Consider the following 23,713-nt stretch of genomic DNA (forward strand, 5'->3'; position numbering starts at 1 on the left):
CGGGTGACCCTGGACCATCCCTTGGTTATGCTGCTTTAGACGTAGATTGTGGGGGGGTTCCCATGATGCACTGTTTCTTTCTCTTTTTGCTCCGTATGCATCACTCTGCATTTAATCATTAGTGATCGATCTCTGCCCCCCTTCACGGCATGTCTTTTTCCTGGTTTTTTCCCTCAGCCCCAACCAGTCTCAGCAGAAGACTGCCCCTCCCTGAGCCTGGTTCTGCTGGAGGTTTCTTCCTGTTAAAAGGGAGTTTTTCCTTCCCACTGTGGCCAAGTGCTTGCTCATAGGGGGTCGTTTTGACCGTTGGGGTTTTTCATAATTATTGTATGGCCTTGCCTTACAATATGGAGCGCCTTGGGGCAACTGTTTGTTGTGATTTGGCGCTATATAAGAAAAAAGTTGATTGATTGATTGTAACACGTGCAGAATGTGTCTTGGCATTGTCTTGCTGAAATAATCAGGGACGTCCCTGAAAAAGACGTTGTTTGGATGGCAGCATGTGTTGCTCCAAAACCTGGCTGTACCTTTCAGCACTGACGGTGCCATCACAGATGTGTAAGTTGCCCATGACATGGGCACTAACACACCCCCATACCATCACAGATGTTGGCTTTTGAACTTTGCGCTGGTAACAATCTGGATGGTCTTTTTCCTGTTTTGTCTGGGGGACATAACGTCCAAGAGTTCCAAAAATAATTTGAAATGTGGACTCATCAGACCACAGCACACTTTTCCACTCTGCGTCTGTCCATTTCAAATGAGCTCAGGCCCAGAGAAGGTGGCGGCGTTTCTGGATGTTGTTGATGTATGGTTTTTGCTTTGCATGGTAGAGTTTTAACTTGCACGTAGATGTAGTGATGAACTGTGTTAACTGACAATTGTTTTCTGAAGTGGTCCTGAGCCCACGCGGTAAGATCCTTTACACAATGTTGGTTTTTAAATGCAGTGTCGCCTGAGGGATCAAAGGTCACGGGCATTCAATGTTGGTTTTCGGCCTTGCCGCTTACTTGTAGAAAGTTCTCCAGATTCTCTGAATCTTCCGATTATATTATGGACTGCAGATGATGGAATCCCTAAATTCCTTGTAATTGAACATTGAGAAACTTTGTTCTTAAACTGTTGGACTATTTTTTTCACGCAGTTGTTCACAAAGTGGTGATCCTCGCCCCATCTTTGCTTCTGAATGGCTGAGGCTTTTGGGGATGCTCCTTTTATACCCAATCATGACACTCACTTGTTTCCAATTAACCTGTTCTCCTGCGGAATGTTCCAAACAGGTGTTCTTTGAGCATTCTTCAACTTTCCCAGTCTTTTGTTGCCCCTGTCCCAGCTTTTTTGAAACGTGTTGCAGGCATCCATTTCAAAATTGAGCAAATATTTGCCAAAAAACAAAAAAGTCTATCAGTTTGAACATTAAATATCTTGTCTTCGTGGTGTATTTAACTGAATATAGGTTGAAGAGATTTGCATATCATTGTATTCTGTTTTTATTTACATTTCACACAATGTCCCAACTTCATTGGAATTGGGGTTGTAATTAGTTTTTTTAATATATAGCTTCTGTACTTCCAGTCCCTCAGTAAAGAAGCGGGCTAAGGTTAGCCAATGATAACAAGACTGTAATCAAACACAAAATGTGGCTTTTTCCCTAAGGTGTTCCTGGATGAATGTCCAGGGAGGAGCATGGGGCGTCTCACCAAAATGAGATGTGTCTTGCTCCCTCCAGATTTCCAGCTTTCACTCACACAGCCCCACTGACCATTGAGGGACAAAGAGGGGCTCACTCCCAGCTGGACACATGCCAGTCTGGGTGCCCCATACCCCGCCTCCCTGGAGGAGTTTCATTCATCCAGGAACACCTTTTAGGAAAATCCACACTTTGTGTGCGTGTAGAAGTGGAGTGTGATCACACTGCAGTGTCGGCGGTTACAAATTGCCCGAGTTTCAATTATGACTTGGGAAGTACAGAAGCCCATTGTATGGAACCAAAGCTAAAGATCTCGTAATTATGAGATCTTTTCTCATAATTTCGAGCTAGTGGTCTAAATTTTTATCCAGTGAATGCGATACGCTTCCCTTCCACAAAAGCACAATAAAAAAGTAATAAAATAAGATTTAAAAAATTAACACATACTTGAGAAATGGAAGTTAATTTCCGTAAGGAACAAAACCTAAAACAGAAAAAACATATATTAAAGTTATATAGTAAATGACAATTATGAGATAACGTTAAAAAATGGAGTCTTTATTATTATTATAATACTAAGGAATAAAAAATAAAAAGCCGCAAATTAAATTGCTAAATCACTAATAAAAGATAAAAAAAAAAAAAGTATTTTAAGTTTTTATTTTATTTTGCACTTTAGTGTAATCAGTAGTCACATTTTGCATTTAATACTTCATAATAACTTACAAAAGAACATTTTAGTTTACAAGTTCATATTAAGTTAGAAATTCTTAATTTTTACATTTTAATATATTAAATATGATTAAGATAGTTAAAAATGTATAGGGGGGGGGGGTGTCACAGCATTTTGACTTTTGACCATTATTTCTCGAGAATGTGAAGTTTTGACTCAATGTTGAGAAATAGTGGTTTCTCAGAATGGAAAAAATGGAGAACCACACCCTACTTTTTCAGGTGGTGTGATTTTCCTCAAATTACAGATATATCATTAAAAAAAAAATACTCTTTTTCAAATAACTAAAACTGTGGTTGATCTGCAATCTCCCTGATGTGGTCAATGATTACTTTTAAGTCCAAAAACAAGGAAATCTCCAAAACTCTTAGTTTCAGTTTCTTTCCAGCAAAGAAAAAGAATAAGAACAACAAGAATAAGAAGAATTTCAGTTCCCAGGAAAGAGGCTGAGAATCAGTCATTTGGAATCAAGTCACTTCCCAGAAATGAGCCTGAAGCTGAAGAAGAAGGAATCCATCACTGAGGCCTCCATGTAGTTCACTGTGTTGCCATGTTTTCAACTTGTACTTCTATAGTTGTTTTTTAAAAATGAAAGTAAATTTAAAGTTTCACTGCTTACATTTGACTGTAATTTATTGTCAAAATTACTTGTTGATGAATCAATTCCCAATTTGTATTAGTAGTGTCAACCCTAAATATTTGTTTCTGAATTCAGGCCATTAAAACAGAGCTTGGACCCAGTGGACCTTTGCACTATAATCAGTTCTGTGACTCACAGATCACAGGTTTGAGTACTACAAATTTCCTGACAAAGTAACCGCTAAAGAAGGCGGCACTGAATCCTGAACTAAGCAAACACATAGCCAAGTGTCAATAATCGCCTCCTAAAATGTGTGACTCACAGGATCTTGGGTCTGGACTCATTTGGCAACACTCACCACGGTGCAGAAGATGCAGCTGCAGCACTGCAGCTTTTTGGTGGCTGCAGATGGCTGCTCACTGAGACACAGCTTGCAGTACTGCTCAGGATCCATGGTGGGGTTGGCGCCAGCCACAGGTGTTCCAGAGAGAGAATCCTCAGCTCTTGGGCTCAGGTCAGGACTCCTGCTGGCCATGGTGGAGCAAAGTGTGGAGGGGGAGAGACGGGAGTGGCAGTCAGGCTGCTCCGAACCCTCCTGCTAGAGATGCAGAGGAGCAACAGCCTCAAACATTCAGCAGAACCAACACTGTTTTATTGGAATCTTCAGTGTCACACAAACAACTGTAAAGGTTTCATGCTCCCCCCCCCCCCACTCTGTTACTATTTTAGGATTCTTCCTTCAAACCTGCATGGTGTAATGTCCCTGTTACCTTAGTGACATGTTCATTCATGTGGTGCAGGAAGGAAAACAGGCGCAATTGCTGCAGTATTGTTGATGACTCACCAACTCACAATTTAAGACACATGCAGCTGCAGTCGGTGCCAATGATCGCAGACTCGTATAGACAGTTCTGAATACCCGTGCACCCGCTTGTTGATGCAAATTAAGCCCTGTGAACCTTCTCATGACCTGCACTCTCTAAATGCAGCTTTAATCTGTGTCCAAAGGTCAATAAGAGGTCACTGGACTAGAGGGCTTCTTCCTATCGAGCATCTCTGTTGTTCTGGAATAGTTTGTCTTGTGCCAGTTATTTTGTTTTGTGATCACTATATAGGTATTACAAGTTTATTGTTGACTGTAATGTTCCTGAGTATCGTATTACTATGCAGTAGTGTCTGACCAATATAGAGGTTGGCAGATAATATCGGTCGATATGAGCCTTTCACAAAGACAGTGGAATCAACTTTATTTTTGCCAATATGAAAACTATTATTTTACCAACTAAACATCATTCTGTAGTTTATCCAACAGAGGACCCTCCCACAGCACTGTTTACAAAGCCCAGTCTCGTGCCTTTATTTTGTGTCTCCGTCACAAACATTTTTGTGAGTTTTTTTATTTTACTATTTATAATCCTCCCCCTTCTCCTAACTCTAACCATAACAAAAGTGTCTACCCCCCCAGGCCAAACCATAACCCCCCAGATCCCTGTCACCCCACACTTCGTGTTCCCATCATGCACAAATAGATTAATGTACTTTTAATAATGCCACGAGGAACTGCCGTGAGACTCAGTTGTGTTTTGCTGTCAGGCAGGGCTGGGAACCCCATCACCCCTTGGTTACATTAGCTCAGATAGACAGAGTCAAAGTCAACAGATGCCATTCATTTTCAGTTAGAATGGGTGTGTTACAATGAAAAGAGATGTGGTTCCTAAGCTATAAAGATAGATGAGAAGTCTGTTTACTTATCTACATATGTCTACATATGTTTTGGTTGGTTGTTTTATGTATAGTTATTTAAAATTAAGTTATTTAAACTGTAAACTTTGTCATAAGAGTTAGACAATGAAATGTTAGGAATCATTGCCATTTTATGTATATATCAGCAGATATTATCTGTACCTAGGGATGCACCGATCAACAATTTTTCACTTCCGATCTGATCCCAATACCTGAATTTGGATATCTGCCGATACTAATACTTTTCCGAGACCTGGAAGTTCAGCTACAAATTGCCAGAAGGTGTATCTAAGAAGAAAGTCTAGATTTGATGTTTTGGTGAAAGAATTAAGTACTTTTATTATTTTAATAGATTTTTATAGCCTTATTTTTTATATACTTAAAGAGAAAAGACAGCACTCTCCCTCTCTCTTTGTCTGCCTCTCCTTCTCAATTTTGAATTTCAATGGATCTTTACTGACATTGGAAACACGTGCTTACAATGTCAAAGCAAGTGCTAAGAATAAAAATTTAAAATAAAGTTCTCTCTCTCCGTCTTTCTCTCATTTGCGCTCTCTCTTTCTCTCTCCCTCCCTCTGTCTCTCCTTTTTTCTTTCTCTCTCGCTGTTTTCATGCTGCGCAAACTTCAAACTTTTTGGAAATACAAAGCCTTTCAAAAATGTATCATCAGCGAGGATACATTGAGCCATGATGACGGCTTTTGGACTGTGGTTAGGCGGAGGAAGTCACGTAGGGCTTGGTGCCCGGTTGCTGTACCTCAATAACACTCGCTACTGTGAACTGTGAGCCATTTTTCTCCCTTGGATATGCCTGATGTGAGTTCTTTGAGCCCACGGGTGACTTCCACTCCTATCTCCAGGCTGAAACACCAGGCTTTAGTGATCAGGAATTCTATCACCTGCAAAGTCAGGTTACAGACGCCAGCTGATGTTAAATGTATTCCTGGGGCCAGAACTCCTGACACTGCCTCCCATCTTAGGGTGCTGACGCTGCAGAAGGATAGATAGGCAAAGGAACATGACACGAGATACAGTCACATAGTTATTCACATCGGCGCCAATGATGTCAGGATGAAGCACTTTGAGGTCACAAAAATGGACATAGAGAGGACTTGTGACCTTGCCAGAAAGATGTGTCAGTATCAATTAATAGTCTTTGGTCCCCCTCCCCTAACAGGGTAATGATAATGCATTTAGCAGGCTAACATTGTTAAATAAGTGGCTGGTGTAATTTTGTAGAGAGCAAGGCTTTAGTTTTATTGATAACTAGCCTTTGTTCTGGGGCCACCGTGGGTTGCTGATGCCGGATGGCCTTCACCCCACTGGGGAAGGTGCCGCCATCTTGTCTGCAAACATAGATACAGCTCTACAGGGAGGGTAACATTAAGGCTTTAATCATCTGCTCCGTGGCATGCTGTAGAGACCCTGCAAGGCTTATAACAAATGTGGGTATCAGGGAAATTAGTGCAGGAAACCCATTATGGTGATAGTGCAGTTTACGTGCCAGGGAGGGAAATTTGTCAAGTTGAGACTGTGGCCTGTTTAAGTAAACGTGTGCATAAAAATCATAGAGGGATATGCTTTGCAAACTTAATACCCATTACTACATTGGCTGACGTTGAGGATAGCCTGTTGGCTGTTCCAGCAATATCAAATATTTCTTTTTTAGATATTTTATTTTTATTAAGAAAGGACAGATATAAAAGTACAAAGCATATACATGGATGCATTCCCTTTCTCTCTTTTTTTTTAAAGAAAAGACTGGAGAGTGTGCGCAATATCCCTCCAGGTGAGTCCAGGTCTCTTTGAGAATGTCCCTTCACCCCAAGAGAAGACAATATTGCAGGCCAGCAGCTCATCACACATTCGATAACAGAAACCAGGGATCAAAAAGGATGAAATCCAAGAAGAGAGAACATATTTCACATGGTGAATCATAAACAATCTTGTTCTCAAGCACACAACCCAACCTGCTTTTACGCAATTCAACAACTTAAATAAACTATATACAAGAACAACAAATGGGGTGCTCTGCCAGGCACTGCTGCCATGAGAGAGAGAGAGAGAGAGAGAAAAAAAAACAACAGAAAATGGAATAAAATAATTGTAATCATGCACTTTTTGGTGGTTTACAGTACCAATGTGTTGGAATAAAATAATTGTAATCATACACTTTTTGGTGGTTTACAGTACCAATGTGTTCAAACAAAATCTGCTCTCATAGGGGTTATGAATTGAAGCCAGTTCTTCCAAATATGGTAGAATGAGGCCTTTTGGTTTTTTAGTAGAGAGGTCAGCTTCTCCATCTTGAAAATTTCCAGGATGATGCCCACCCAATCCTCCAGAGTAGAAGGATTTGGACTAGAAACTTCCTACTTTTAAACTCTGATAAGACTGAAATGATGGTTCTTGGTCCTGTGAGACATCGGCATCAATTTGACCAGTTAACGCTAAGCCTAGGCTTGTGTGTCATACATCACACTGACAAAGTGAGGAAACGGGGTAATTTTTGATCCTACATTGTCCTCCACATTAGAAATATTACAAGGACTGCTTTCTTCCACCTGCAAAATATAGTGAAGATTCGTGCCATCCTGTCTATGGCTGATGCTGAGACCCTGATCCATGCATTTATCTATTCTAGATTGGACTACTGCAATGTTCCATTTTCTGGTTTACCACAGTCCAGCATTACGGCTCTCCAATTGGTTCAAAATGCTGCTACCAGACTTTGACACGAAGCAGAAAGTTTGACCACATTACACCCATTTTGGCATATCTTTATTGGCTTCCTGTCCCTGTGAGATAAGATTTTATGGTTCTGCTACTAGTCTATAAAAGTGTTCACGGACAGGCACCTCACTACTTAGCTGACCTAATTAAACCCTACGTACCGGCCCGGGCTCTGTGTTCTCAGGGTGCAGGACTACTTTGTGTCCCTAGGGTGAATAAAAAGTCTGCGGGTCACAGAGCTTTCTCTCATCGTGCCCCTGTTCTGTGGAATATCTCCCTGCATCAATAAAACAGATTCTGTAAGTCCAGACTTAAGACGCACTTATTTTCCCTTTCGCACGGCTAGCATACTGGCATAGTATGTTGCTATGCTTTTTACTCTTTTAAATTAATTTTATTAGGAAAAAGAGCGAGCCGTGGCCTCAACTTCATCTAAATTCTGAGTCTTTTAGTGACGCTTATGGCCCGTTCACACAGCGTTTGCTGAACAAAGGAAAAAAAGTCACAAATTGTCAAGAAAAAGTGGACAAATGAGCCGGCATGTCTCCCATCACCGAAAAGCCTGCAAGTGCAGAACACATAAAAGACCGAAACAAAACCGAAACTAACAAAAGAGAAACAAAGCGAATGGCCACCTTGATGCTGTGATCATTTCTGCAATGAGTCTATGCTCTCCACAGCCAGCTGCAGCTATGTTGTGTTGACAACAGGTTTGAACATGCGCACGCACATGCACACTGGAATCAGAGACAGCATGCGAACGCGTGTAAATAGTTCAAGTAGTTGATCAAATGTTCTTCCCGCTATTGTTTCTGTATGAAAACGTTGCTTTTTGTCCCATACATGGATGAGTCACGTTCAGCTCGTCGGATCTTTGGTTAGTGATCCATTCAGATATCGTCAAGGTTCATGCAAGGTGTTGGACTTGGGAGGCTGGACGAAGTTGGACGACAATCAAATGGAACGCTGACTGTACGGGAACTACGCAAATGATGAGGAACAGTCAAGACAGAAAGCAAAACAGAATACAGACGTATTGAGGTTTTCGTCAGGATTCGTTTGCATTTTTCAACAGTTTGAAAATTCTGATGACGCGCCAGCTACAGAAATGAAGCTGGACGACGGTTAAATGTCGTCTCCAAAATCAATAGTCCAGATTTCTTGTTTTGTTTTGGATTTGGATTTGAAGTGCCTTGAGGCAACTTTGTTGTGATTTGGCGCTATATAAATGAAAATAAATTGAAACAGATTAATTGATCTAAACGTACCAACGAGAGCACCGCTCTCATAGAACGCAAACTTCTGCCAACACTAGTTTCCAATTACACAAATTTTTACCTTGGAAAAATTTTCAAAGTCAAAATCCTGTTAGAACTAGCTTCTCAAACTAAAATATAGATCAATATTCAAAATTAAAATCAAATAGCTGCTCAATTTGCAATATGGATCAGATGCTGATCAAACTTAGTCTCTTCATTGAGAGCGCCAGTTCACAACTCAATGTCACAAATGAGAGTGACTGAGGCACTTTTGATTGAGAAATAATGCAAAATGTACAACAAAATGGCTTTTCAATATTAAATTCAAATGCCCACAAAATACACAATCCAGATCAGATGTGGATGAAAATTTGTCAAGCCATAGTCAATCAATCAATCAATTTTTTTTTTATATAGCGCCAAATCACAACAAACAGTTGCCCCAAGGCGCTTTATATTGTAAGGCAAGGCCATACAATAATGATGTAAAACCCCAACGGTCAAAACGACCCCCTGTGAGCAAGCACTTGGCTACAGTGGGAAGGAAAAACTCCCTTTTAACAGGAAGAAACCTCCAGCAGAACCAGGCTCAGGGAGGGGCAGTCTTCTGCTGGGACTGGTTGGGGCTGAGGAGCTGGTAGGATGAAAAGCTGGACAAATTTCTGACGTGATTTTTCGCTGGACTGAGGAAGTACAGTTTTTTTTTTTTTTTGGAAGTATCATGGACTGCATCTGTTTTTCCAAGTTGACTGGAAACTATTTTAAACTCCTATTTAAAGTTCGTGTTGAACTGTTGATGTCAAAGCACCCCACCAAAATGTAAGTCCCTTTTCTGTTGTTTATGAATTAATATTACAACCCCTGGCAAAAATTATGGAATCACTGGCCTCGGAGGGTATTCATTCAGTTGTTTAATTTTGTAGAAAAAAAGCAGATCACAGACATGACACAAAACTAAAGTCATTTCAAATGGCAACTTTCTGGCTTTAAGAAACACTATAAGAAATCAGGAAAAAAAAATTGTGGCAGTCAGTAACGGTTACTTTTTTAGACCAAGCAGAGGGAAAAAAATATGGACTCACTCAATTCTGAGGAAAAAATTATGGAATCATGAAAAACAAAAGAACGCTCCAACACATCACTAGTATTTTGTTGCACCACCTCTGGCTTTTATAACAGCTTGGAGTCTCTGAGGCATGGACTTAATGAGTGACAACCAGTACTCTTCATCAATCTGGCTCCAACTTTCTCTGATTGCTGTTGCCAGATCAGCTTTGCAGGTTGGAGCCTTGTCATGGACCATTTTCTTCAACTTCCACCAAAGATTTTCAATTGGATTAAGATCCGGACTATTTGCAGGCCATGACATTGACCCTATGTGTCTTTTTGCAAGGAATGTTTTCACAGTTTTTGCTCTATGGCAAGATGCATTATCATCTTGAAAAATGATTTCATCATCCCCAAACATCCTTTCAATTGATGGGATAAGAAAAGTGTCCAAAATATCAACGTAAACCTGTGCATTTATTGATGATGTAATGATAGCCATCTCCCTAGTGCCTTTACCTGACATGCAGCCCCATATCATCAATGACTGTGGAAATTTACATGTTCTCTTCAGGCAGTCATCTTTATAAATCTCATTGGCACGGCACCAAACAAAAGTTCTTTATATCCAGAAATTATATCCAGAAATTATTAATTTCTTATAATGTTTCTTAAAACAGACAAAAGAACTACATAATCTAATTTCCACAGGACATTTGTTCCAAATCTTCACCCCTTTAACTGAAACACAAAAACCCTTGACATTAGTACGTACGGGAGGCTTCTTAAAAACCATACATCCTCGTAAACTGTATTCAGATTTCCTGATCTTGAACAGGCTCTGGACATAAAATGGCAAGGCCTGGTTATTAGCTTTGTACAAAGTTTGTATGGTGATATAATCCACTAAATCTCTAAATTTCAGTAAATTTAAAGTCATAAACAGAGAATGCGTTGGCTCAAGATAAGGTTTATTACAGATGATTCTGATGGCATGTTTTTGTAAAAGAAATACATGATTGGTATTTGATTTGTAAGTATTACCCCAGAGTTCGATACAATATGTCATATATGGTACAATTAAAGAATAATATAATCTAAGTAGCCCATCCTGGGACAATATGTCCTTGACCCTGTACATGATAGCGATAGATTTTGACATTTTAAATTTTATATAATTTATATGAGGTTTCCAGCTGAGTTTATTGTCAATTATAACACCTAGAAATTTGTTCTCAGTTACTATCTGTATTTCCATATTGTTAATGGTTACACTTTTACATTTAGGCACAAATTTATTTCCAAAAATCATACATTTGGTTTTCCCAAGATGAAGTGACAATTTATTAGCATCAAACCAAGCCTTAAATTTATCCAGTTCGTTTACCACCGTGTCAAGAAGCTGTTCAAGATTATCACCACTGCAAAATACAGTTGTGTCATCTGCAAAAAGAACACACCTCAGTACCCGTGACACATAACATATATCATTTATATATAAAATAAATAACAAAGGACCTAAGACCGAACCCTGGGGCACCCCACACGTAATTTCCCGAAGTTCGGAATCTGTTATTGTATTGAACATACTGATACTGACCATGTAAATAACTATTTATCCAGTCATATGCTAATCCTCTGATTCCATATTTCTGTAATTTAGTTAGCAATATTTCATGATTTACAGTGTCAAACGCTTTCTGTAAATAAAAAAAAATACCTACTGTATATTGCTTGTTATCGACTGCAGTCGCTATATTTTCCAAGAAATCCATCAATGCATGTGAAGTAGTCCTAGATTTTCTAAATCCATATTGTTCTTCACAGAGTATCTCATACTTTAGTAAGTAATTATCCAGTCTTTTTACAAAAAATGTTTCTAGTATTTTAGAAAATTGGGGTAAAAGTGAAATAGGTCTATAATTTGAAAAAGTGTGTTTGTCACCAGTTTTAAACAAAGGTATTACTTTGACTATCTTCATCTGTGAAGGGAATTTACCAAAACTTAATGATATATTACAAATATAAGTGAAAGGTTTTACTATACAATCAATGATTTTTTTCAACAAAGCCATATCCAAATTATTGAAGTCCTTTGATTTCTTACTTTTAGAATTCTGCACCAGATCAATTATTTATTTTTCATTTGTTCCACCAACAAACATTGACACAGATTTATTAAATGTTATCTTATTTTCAAAAGATTTAATGCTCAATGAATCAATATTACTGGCAAGATTTTTACCTACATTGACAAAATATTCATTAAAATGGTCAGCAATAGTCTCATTATCTTCTATCACAGTATTATTGGAAAGAAAAAAAGAAGGATAATCTCTACCATTTTTGTTCTTTTTTATTACTTCATTTAAAATATTCCATGTATTTTTTATATTATTCTTATTTTTAACAAGTCACTATAATATCTTTTCTTACTAAATCTCATAATATGAATTAATTTATTCTTATATATTTTATATTTACTTTCAGCTTCCTTTGATCTCGATTTATAAATTGTTTATACAGTAAGTTCTTCTTTTTACATGCCCTCTGAAGACCCTTGGTTATCCATGGTTTATTGCTGTATCGGTTAGTATATATCTTGTTAACAAGAGGACAGTGTTTATCGTATAACTTAGAAATGATAGAAATAAAACCATCATAAGATTCATCAACATCATCAACATAAACATCATTCCAATTCTGGCATAATAAATCCACCCTTAAATTATCAACAGTTATTGGTGTGACATTTCTACTCAATCTATTACAATCCTTTTGAAACACTTGATCATGTGATGCAAAAACAGTAAATACTGGCAGGTGATCACTAATATCATTTACCAGCAATCCCGCACTCCAGCATCATCACCTTTCCCAATGCAGATTCAAGATTCATCGCTGAATATGACTTTCATCTAGTCATCCCCAGTCCACGATTGCTTTTCCTTAGCCCATTGTAACCTTGTTTTTTTCTGTTTAGGTGTTAATGATGGCTTTCGTTTAGCTTTTCTGTATGTAAATCCCATTTCCTTTAGGCGGTTTCTTATAGTTCGGTCACAGACGTTGACTCCAGTTTCCTCCCATTCGTTCCTCATTTGTTTTGTTGTGCATTTTCGATTTTTGAGACATATTGCTTTAAGTTTTCTGTCTTGACGCTTTGATGTCTTCCTTGGTCTACCAGTATGTTTGCCTTTAACAGCCTTCCCATGTTGTTTGTATTTGGTCCAGAGTTTAGACACAGCTGACTGTGAACAACCAACATCTTTTGCAACACTGCGTGATGATTTACCCTCTTTTAAGAGTTTGATAATCCTCTCCTTTGTTTCAATTGACATCTCTCGTGTTGGAGCCATGATTCATGTCAGTCCACTTGGTGCAACAGCTCTCCAAGGTGTGATCACTCCTTTTTAGATGCAGACTAACGAGCAGATCTGATTTGATGCAGGTGTTAGTTTTGGGGATGAAAATTTACAGGGTGATTCCATAATTTTTTCCTCAGAATTGAGTGATTCCATATTTTTTCCCTCTGCTTGGTCTAAAAAAGTAACCGTTACTGACTGCCACCATTTTTTTTCTTGATTTCTTATAGTGTTTCTTAAAGCCAGAAAGTTGCCATTTGAAATGACTTTAGTTTTGTGTCATGTCTGTGATCTGCTTTTTTGTCATTACCCTGACATAACACTCTCAAATATGAAAGAAATTCAAAATGTTTTGACCAAGTTATGAATTTTTGAAAATTTGTTCAATGTTTAAAGATAGATTTTTGCAATTTTCTAAGATTTTTCCTGACTCTGACCTTTGACCTATAACCTGGACAACTGAATCAGCTCTTGATCAGGATATGAATCCTCTGTAAAAAATTTCCTAACAATATATGAAAAATTGTGGGTTACAGGCTGTTCACAAACAGACAAACAAACAAAAACAATCAGGGGTGAAAACATAACCTCCACCCAACTTCGTTGGCAGAGGTAATTATTCATAAAGCATAAAGATAATCTGTGAAGTCCACCTTTAGATTATCACACATTGCATGTTGGGATGACACAAAGGTGGATTTGTTAAAACTACTAAAGCTGTAACCTGAGATTAATCTGTATAATAGTTGTTCCATATAATAGTTGTTATACGGAACAAGGTTACACAGGAAGCGGTGGCGTTAAAACACATTCTGCAGAACTGAGTGGGAATCATACAGAACATTTCCAAAGGATGTTAAACACAGAAGTCCATTAATTAAGAGACACCAGCACCCTAAATCTTCAGTGATCATTCTGTGCTGTCATTCAACACTGTGCATGTCACATTTCTGCAGTGTCACGATGGATCCTCCTGCACCACATCCTCCTCATCCCACAGCGATGCCCTGTGCAAACACAGCACACCTCACTGTGCGACAAAATAACAGGTTTACACTCAGCTGCTGCATGCATGAAATCTCCAACAAATGCTTCATTTGTAACACAGTGTAAAGCCTTTCATAGCAAAACAGCCTCAAAGTTTGCAGAAATGTGAAACTGACAGCATCAAAAAAAAAAAAAAAAAAAAAAAAAAAAAACGGTTTCGGTCTCCCTAAAGCTTTCAAATACATTTTGGAGTGGATCATATTGGGGCTGCAACTGATACCAAAGGTGAACTCTACTCAGTGTTAAACTAGCTATTAGTTTCAATGTATCAAATGCATCTAATTATTGCTGCAGAATTTATAACCAGTTGGTTCAAGAGTTGATAAAAGTGCAGAGCCAAACTTGAATCTTGTATGCTGACAGATTTATTCAAGTATTAAAATAACAGTGTTTGCAGTTTATTTCATGCATAGAGCCAACTATTCAGAGATTAGCCAGCCCCGTAGATTAAGGACTAGATGGCATTCCAGCCTCTGGGATCCAAACAGCTCGGACTGTTGCTGCTTTCCACAGTCAGCCAGTGTTTCATGGATTCGGAATGAGGCAGCTGGGACTGTGTGCTGGTAAAACGTGCAGAAAATTTTAGAAAGCATCTCAAGCCATCTGAATTTCTCATGTGCATGCAACCTGAGAAACTACCAACTACCCTTGAAAGGGTAGTTGTAAAACAGCTAACTGATCATCTGCAGAGGAATGGTCTATTTGAAGAGTTTCAGTCAGGTTTTAGAATTCATCATAGTACAGAAACAGCATTAGTGAAGGTTACAAATGATCTTCTTATGGCCTCGGACAGTGGACTCATCTCTGTGCTTGTTCTGTTAGACCTCAGTGCTGCTTTTGATACTGTTGACCATAAATTTTATTACAGAGATTAGAGCATGCCGTAGGTATTAAAGGCACTTCGCTGCGGTGGTTTGAATCATATTTGTCTAATAGATTACAATTTGTTCATGTAAATGGGGAATCTTCTTCACAGACTAAAGTTAATTATGGAGTTCCACAAGGTTCTGTGCTAGGACCAATTTTATTCACTTTATACATGCTTCCCTTAGGCAGTATTATTAGACGGTATTGCTTAAATTTTCATTGTTACGCAGATGATACCCAGCTTTATCTATCCATGAAGCCAGAGGACACACACCAATTAGCTAAACTGCAGGATTGTCTTACAGACATAAAGACATGGATGACCTCTAATTTCCTGCTTTTAAACTCAGATAAAACTGAAGTTATTGTACTTGGCCCCACAAATCTTAGAAACATGGTGTCTAACCAGATCCTTACTCTGGATGGCATTACCCTGACCTCTAGTAATACTGTGAGAAATCTTGGAGTCATTTTTGATCAGGATATGTCATTCAAAGTGCATATTAAACAAATATGTAGGACTGCTTTTTTGCATTTACGCAATATCTCTAAAATCAGAAAGGTCTTGTCTCAGAGTGATGCTGAAAAACTAATTCATGCATTTATTTCCTCTAGGCTGGACTATTGTAATTCATTATTATCAGGTTGTCCTAAAAGTTCCCTAAAAAGCCTTCAGTTAATTCAAAATGCTGCAGCTAGAGTACTGACGGGGACTAGAAGGAGTGAGCATATCTCACCCATATTGGCCTCTCTTCATTGGCTTCCTGTTAATTTTAGAATAGAATTTAAAATTCTTCTTCTTACTTATAAGGTTTTGAATAATCAGGTCCCATCTTATCTTAGGGACCTCGTAGTACCATATCACCCCAATAAAGCGCTTCGCTCTCAGACTGCAGGCTTACTTGTAGTTCCTAGGGTTTGTAAGAGTAGAATGGGAGGCAGAGCCTTCAGCTTTCAGGCTCCTCTCCTGTGGAACCAGCTCCCAATTCAGATCAGGGAGACAGACACCCTCTCTACTTTTAAGATTAGGCTTAAAACTTTCCTTTTTGCTAAAGCTTATAGTTAGGGCTGGATCAGGTGACCCTGAACCATCCCTTAGTTATGCTGCTATAGACGTAGACTGCTGGGGGGTTCCCATGATGCACTGTTTCTTTCTCTTTTTGCTCTGTATGCACCACTCTGCATTTAATCATTAGTGATCGATCTCTGCTCCCCTCCACAGCATGTCTTTTTCCTGGTTCTCTCCCTCAGCCCCAACCAGTCCCAGCAGAAGACTGCCCCTCCCTGAGCCTGGTTCTGCTGGAGGTTTCTTCCTGTTAAAAGGGAGTTTTTCCTTCCCACTGTAGCCAAGTGCTTGCTCACAGGGGGTCGTTTTGACCGTTGGGGTTTTACATAATTATTGTATGGCCTTGCCTTACAATATAAAGCGCCTTGGGGCAACTATTTGTTGTGATTTGGTGCTATATAAAAAAATTGATTGATTGAACCTGTCATTATCTCTAAAAAGTTGGAAAAACACAAATCACAGGGTTTTAAAGTTGAACTGATCATGAAAACATGAAAAGAAGTTGTTTTTTTTTGCAAATTTATTAAAAACTAGAACACTGTCCTATACAGTGCACACCTCCAACACTAGTTTCACATTCCACAAATTTTTACTTTTGAAAAGATTTAAGATCAAAGTCCTGTTAGATTGATTAGAAATTCAATCAATCAATCAATATAGCGCCAAATCACAACAAACAGTTGCCCCAAGGCGCTTTATATTGTAAGGCAAGGCCATACAATAATTATGTAAAACCCCAACGGTCAAAACGACCCCCTGTGAGCAAGCACTTGGCTACAGTGGGAAGGAAAAACTCCCTTTTAACAGGAAGAAACCTCCAGCAGAACCAGGCTCAGGGAGGGGCAGTCTTCTGCTGGGACTGGTTGGGGCTGAGGGAGAGAACCAGAATAAGCTGGAATGGAAGATTGCTGCTAATCCTCCTCCTCGGCCCGTGCTACGAGCATTCTGACAGTTAGTGTGACTCGGGGGTGTTGACTCATTTAAACTAACATATTCATCCTGCTGTAACCAGGTTTCTGTTAGGCAGAATAAATCAATATGTTGATCAATTATTATATCATTTACCAACAGGGACTTAGAAGAGAGAGACCTAATGTTTAATAGACCACATTTAACTGTTTTAGTCTATGGTGCAGTTGAAGGTGCTATATTATTTTTTCTTTTTGAATTTTTATGCTAAAATAGATTTTTGCTGGTTGTTGGTGGTCTGGGAGCAGGCACCGTCTCTACGGGGATGGGGTAATGAGGGGATGGCAGGGGGGAGAGAAGCTGCAGAGAGGTGTGTAAGACTACAACTCTGCTTCCTGGTCCCAACCCTGGATAGTCACGGTTTGGAGGATTTAAGAAAATTGGCCAGATTTCTAGAAATGAGAGCTGCTCCATCCAAAGTGGGATGGATGCCGTCTCTCCTAACAAGACCAGGTTTTCCCCAGAAGCTTTGCCAATTATCTATGAAGCCCACCTCATTTTTTTTTACGACATTTACGAAATTAACGACACTACCAACAGATAAGTGTCAAACAGTTTCCAAATATTTACCTGGTACAATAAACACAAAATTCATTGCAATGGCATGTATTACAGGTGAAACAGCAGGCTATCAGTAGTTTAGGAATATGACTATTTCACCGGGATAAATCCCAACTCTTTACGACAAACGAAGCAGGTTTGTTAGCGTACAAAAGGTGTGTCCCTCCCTTACACGGGCCTGACCAAAGTCCTGTTAGAAGTGGGTTTTCATAAGCTAAAATATAATAAAGTACTATTAATTGAGCGTGAGGCCTGTACTGGAAAATATCAGACTGAGGTGTAAGTACAGAATGAGCGTTGGAGGTCTAATATTCCTGTACAGACCGAGCAAGTGAGTTTAATAATTCATTTATTATATGGCTATATTATATGACTATATAAATATAAACATGAAAATTTACGATATCGCCTGAATATGAAAGCTGCTCGGCTCGTAGTCAGACCTGTTCGCTTCACCTCCATGAAGAACTTCCTAACAGCTGGTCCGGTTATTAGCTGGTAAGCTTTCAATCTGCATTTTTTCTGATGCCGTTTAGATTTTTATGCAGTATATTCATATCCGACTTGGTTTTTCCAATTGTGTTTTTAGCTTTCTGGTTTGTAACGAATATGATACGCATTCCGAACCTATTGTCATGGTAACCGGTCTGATATGGCAAAATATCAGACAGGAAATCAGCCAAACAGAACACGGGTAGTATCGCAGCCATATAAAAGTAGAAAATATAGATCAAAAGGGATTTTCAATGGTAAAAAGAATCAAATGTCTGCTAAATTCGCAATGCGGATCAGATGCAGATCAAACTTAGTCTATTCATTGAGAGTGTGAGTTTGCACCTCATTGCCACAAATGAGACTGACTGAGGAAATTTTGTTTGAGACAATGCAAAATGTACATCAAATGGGCTTTTCAATATTAAATTCAAATGTCCATAAAATCCACAATTTGAATCAGATCAAACTTTGCCAGACGATAGTGAGTGCCAGTCTGCACATCATTTTCAAAATGTGAGCATGATTAGGGCATGTTTGATTAAGATACAATGTAAAATATATATTAAACAGTGTTTTCAATGTTAAATTTAAATGACCACACAATTTGTAATCTGGATCACATCCGGATCAAATTGTCAGTCGATAAAGGATACTATCCTACATAACGCTCTCAAATATGAAAAAATTGGATCTTTTTTGACAGGGTTATGAATTTTTGAACATTTATTCAATGCTAAAGATTGGGATTTTTCCAATTTTCCAAGATTTTGCCCGACTTTGCCCTTTGACCTTGAAAATTGAATAACTTCTTGCATATCAGGATATGAATCTTCAGTTAAAAATAAAAAAAATAATAATGATATATCCAAAATTGTGGATTACAAGGCTGTTCACAAACAGACGGACAAACCGACAGGAGTGATAACATAAATCCCATGTACATAAGTATACACAGCTTTCACTCAATACTTTGTTGATGCACCTTTGGCAGCAATTACAGCCTCAAGTCTTCTTGATGTACCTATCTTTGAGCAGTTTTGTCCATTCCTCTTTGCAGCACGTCTCAGGCTCCATCAGGTTGGATGGGGAGCATCGGTGCACAGACATTTTCAGATCCCTCCAGAGATGTTCAAGTGGATTCAGGTCTGGGCTCTGGCTGGGCCACTTAAGGACATACACGGAGTTGTCCTGAAGCCTCTCCTTTGATATCTTGGCTGTGTGCTTAGGGTCATTGTCCTGCTGGAAGATGAACCGTCTGAGGTCCAGAGCGCTCCGGAGCAGGTTTTCATCCAGGACGTCTCTGTACATTGCTGCATTCATCTTTCCCTCAATCCTGACTTGTCTCCCAGTTCCTGCTTGACAGCATGATGCTGCCACCACCATGCTTCACTGTAGGGATGGTGCCTGGTTTCCTCCAAACATGATGCCTGGCATTCACACCAGAGTTCAATCTTTGTCTCATCAGACCAGAGAATTTTGTTCCTCATGGTCTGAGAGTCCTTCGGGTACCTTTTGGCAAACTCCAGGTGGGCTGTCATGTGCCTTTTACTCAGGAGTGGCTTCTTTCTGGCCACTCTACCATACAAGCCTGATTGGTGGAGTGCTGCAGAGATGATTGTCCATCTGGAAGGTTCTCCTCTCTCCACAGAGGAATGCTGGAGCTCTGACAGAGTGACCATTGGGTTCTCGGTCACCTCCCCGACTAAGGCCCTTCTCCCCCGATCGCTCAGTTTAGACAGGCGGCCAGCTCTTGAAAGGTGGAGAGCACTAGGAAGAGTCCTGGTGGATCTGAATTTCTTCCATTTATGGACGATGGAGGCCACTGTGCTCAGTGGGACCTTCACACAGCAAAAATGTTTCTGTACCCTTTCCTAGATTTGTGCCTTGAGACAATCCTGTCTCAGAGGTCTACAGACAATTTCTTTGACTTCATGCTTGGTTGGTCTCCAAAGTAAAAGGCCAAACAACATTGCCATCCATTGGATTCCATGACATATGTTACCCGGTAACATGATAATGAAGCATAACAGATGGTTCCTTTTTAAAACCATAAAAGCTCAACCAACAATTTGCATCAGTTTTTAATCAAAATTGGAGTAAGTTGAACTTTTGACCCCTGTACAAACTGAAATGGGCTGTTTCACAGTTAGGGTACACAAGTATGTGTCTGGCTTCAAAAAAAAAAAAAAAAAAAAAAAAAAAAAAAAAAAATTATCAAAGTGGTTACACTGGTCAAGTTATTCATACATATCTAACTGCTGACTGGGGTACTTAAATTCCCAAAGTTTCAGATTTGTCAGGTATTTGCATATATGAGCCCACAGATATGATTTGCTATACGAGGTCTGTCAAAGTAACGGACCTTTTTATTTATTTATTTTTTTAAACTATATGGATTTGATTCATATGTTTTTACGTCAGCCAAGCTTGAGCTCTCGTGCGCATGCGTGAGTTTTTCCACGCCTGTCGGTGACGTCATTCGCCTGTGAGCACGCCTTGTGGAAGAAGTGGTCCCGCCCCCTCATCAGATTTTCAATGTCTGGAAATGGCGGAATGATTTGGACTTTTTTTCCAACAGAATTTTTTCAGAAGCTGTTAGAGACTAGCACCTGGAAACCATTTGAAAAATTTATCTGGCTTTCGGTGAAAATTTTACGGGCTTCACAGAGAATAAGGACTGTTACTACAGCTTTAAGGACGGCATTAAGGACGCTCGACGTGCCGCGCTCCGAGCTGTGACGACGAGGCAGAAAACGCCAGATCATTTCTAAGATGATGGCTCTGTGGATACGAGACCGTCGTGTGCACGTTCTCTGGTTATCACAAGAGCTGGACATCAGCCATTTTCCGGCAGATTTCACTTTTAACAAGAGATTTTGTCATGGAAAGCCGCGCGGAGGCTTCATGCGTAATGACCGAGTCGCTGTTTGAGCGAGACAAAAGAACACCTCCGTTTCGGCATGTCAGAGGACAAGTTAGTACAAGCCCAGCTCTCCACAATTTCTCTGATACTTACTGGACTGGTAAGCATTGAAAGCCGAGATAGGCATGTCCCAACTTGTCCCATGACACGCCGAAACGGAGGTGTTCTTTGTCTCGCTCAAACAGCAAATCGGTCGTTACGCACGAAGCCTCCGCGCGGCTTTCCATGACAAAATCTCTTGTTAAAAGTGAAATCTGCCGGGAAATGGCTGATGTCCAGCTCTTGTGATAACCAGAGAAAGTACACACGACGGTCTTGTATCCACAGAGCCATCAGCTTAGAAATGATCTGGCGTTTTCTGCCTTGTCGTTGCAGCTCGGAGCGCGGCGTGCCGAGCGTCCTTAAAGCCGTCCTTAAAGCTGTAGTAACAGTCCTTATTCTCTGTGAAGCCCGTAAAATTTTCACCGAAAGCCAGATAAATTTTGCAAATGGTTTCCACGTGCCAGTCTCTAACAGCTTCTGAAAACATTCTGATGGAAAAAAAGTCCAAATCATTCCGCCATTTCCAGACAATGAAAATCCGACGAGGGGGCGGGACCACTCCTTCCACAAGGCGTGTTCACAGGCGAATGACGTCACCGACAGGCGTGGAAAAACTTACGCATGCGCACGAGGGTTCAAGCTTGTCAGACGTAAAAACATATGAATCAAATCCATATAGTTTAAAAAATAAATAAATAAAAAGGTCCATTACTTTATTGACAGGCCTCGTACTTTCCGGAGAGGACTTTTTCTTTTTGACTAAGATACTCATCACTCAATCATCTTCAACCGGGTTCGGGTCGTGGGGGCAACAGCTCCAGCAGGAAGATGTTGCCCATGACAATTATCTTGACTAAGATAATTGTGTGTAAATTATACAGACTAAGATTAGTGCAATCTACCCATATATACTATCTAATAAAAACAGTTTATGGTAAGTATGTACTCAGAGTATACAACTGCTATTGTGTTTCTGCATTCTCAAAGTGATGGACTGTAGTCCATCACTATTTGAGTATTTCCAGAAAGGACAGTTTTTGAAAGCTGGAGAGTTACATCCTAATATTAAAAGACATTTGATCGAATTAGGTATACGTCCTTTTGTGGCACCACAGATAATGATTACCTCTTTCAAACAAAAAAGTATTATTCACATAACACTAATGCTTGAGTTTGAAATGTGCTCTATTTCCAGAGCAGACCTTTTTGACAGACATTTTTTTACAGATATACCTTACTGAATTTTCATTTTATTTTTGAAAGCCTGTTTCCAGTCATTTCTCTCAATGTTCCTGGGAGTATAGAGTAGGCTTTGATAGGGAAATTAGTTTATTTAGTGGTTACCTACTAAATTAGATATCATGGAAATGACAGATATTTTGGTAAAAACTGGTATAATTAGAGTTCTGCTGATAAACAAATGGGGATATCAAACCAAATGACCACTGCTGACAGACCAGTAGCAGTTATCCATGTATGGCAAGCTAAACTTTGTTGGTCATTTCCATCTTGTCATTAAACCAAACTTTATCTTTAAAATCCACTTATGTACCCTAATTGTAAAACAGTCCAAATTGACCTTTGCGATCATTTATGCTGTTTTGACCCCATAACATTCATTCAGTCTTATTCAGTCCAAACTATACCTTTTTGGAATCTTTATCATTACACAAATAATGTACTTCTCTATAAAACATTTTCATATGCGTAATCCTTCATTGACTCCTACCTGCCTGTAGCTGCCACACTGGGGTGGCATAATGAGGTTGGGTTCTAAGTGTTATTTAGTCCCCATAAGTGGTACTGAAAACCTGTCTGTCCCATGGACTTAAGCAACTCCCAAAGAAGGTTAAAAATATAAATTCATGCAGATCCCACCTCATATCTAAATTACAAAGAAAATATCACTGACTGTGTGCCAAGAGATATCGAGAATTGCTGACTTGAAAATCAGGTAATGTCTGTGTAAACAGAGGGAAAAAAACCCAGTGAGACAACTTTGTATGCACAGTATGTACTTTAAGACATGGGCCTCGAGGGTGTGTACCTCCAGCAACAACTGACAACAGAAATTAAAAACAGAGAGGTGTGGAAAGAGTATGTACAGCAGATCTTTGTAAAGGCCTAACGATGGTTTTTGCAATATTAGGAAAGCAAATAAAGATCGAGAAGACAAGATACTGAATCAGAGTGGAATCCACTCCAAATTTTAAATAAGTCTTCCTTAAAAGATATTAAAGTCCATCACATATCATTGGCACAGCTAATGCACTCATATTTTTCTCCCACTTAATTCTTTATGGTTATGAGCACTGGGCAGGAGGCCACTGCAAAGTCCTTCAGATCGCCCATTTGTCTTTGTGTCACTTAAGGAGGGAAAGGCCTCACTGGAGTCATGGAGAAGCAGCAGCCATCCTCATGGAAAATGTCATAATACATGAAGAACTAGCAAATTCATTCAGTATTTTTCATCATCACTGTGATCCATTTATTATTTTTGCCTTCCTCGTCCATACGTGGAAGAAGGGGTGTGACTGTTCAACACACAAAACTGTCTCAGTTTTCAAACTAACAGTAGAGACTTATTCAGGGAGTTT

General features: G+C 39.4%; 1 protein-coding gene across 3 annotated transcripts in view; it reads right to left on the reverse strand.

Annotated features, from left to right (window-relative positions):
- The window catches only part of rnf144b (ring finger protein 144B), a 62,631-nt gene that overhangs the window by 29,897 nt on the left and 9,021 nt on the right, over positions 1-23,713 (reverse strand). For 2 of the 3 annotated variants that reach the window (XM_034173813.1, XM_034173812.1), the window contains exon 2: positions 3,362-3,601. In XM_034173813.1, the coding sequence (XP_034029704.1) occupies positions 3,362-3,601 (240 nt within the window). Of the gene's footprint in view, positions 1-3,361; positions 3,626-23,713 lie in introns of all 3 variants that reach the window. The other variant, XM_034173814.1, reaches the window with a different exon arrangement.

Source organism: Thalassophryne amazonica, chromosome 7 (assembly GCF_902500255.1).
Source record: "Thalassophryne amazonica chromosome 7, fThaAma1.1, whole genome shotgun sequence".
Taxonomy (NCBI): domain Eukaryota; kingdom Metazoa; phylum Chordata; class Actinopteri; order Batrachoidiformes; family Batrachoididae; genus Thalassophryne; species Thalassophryne amazonica.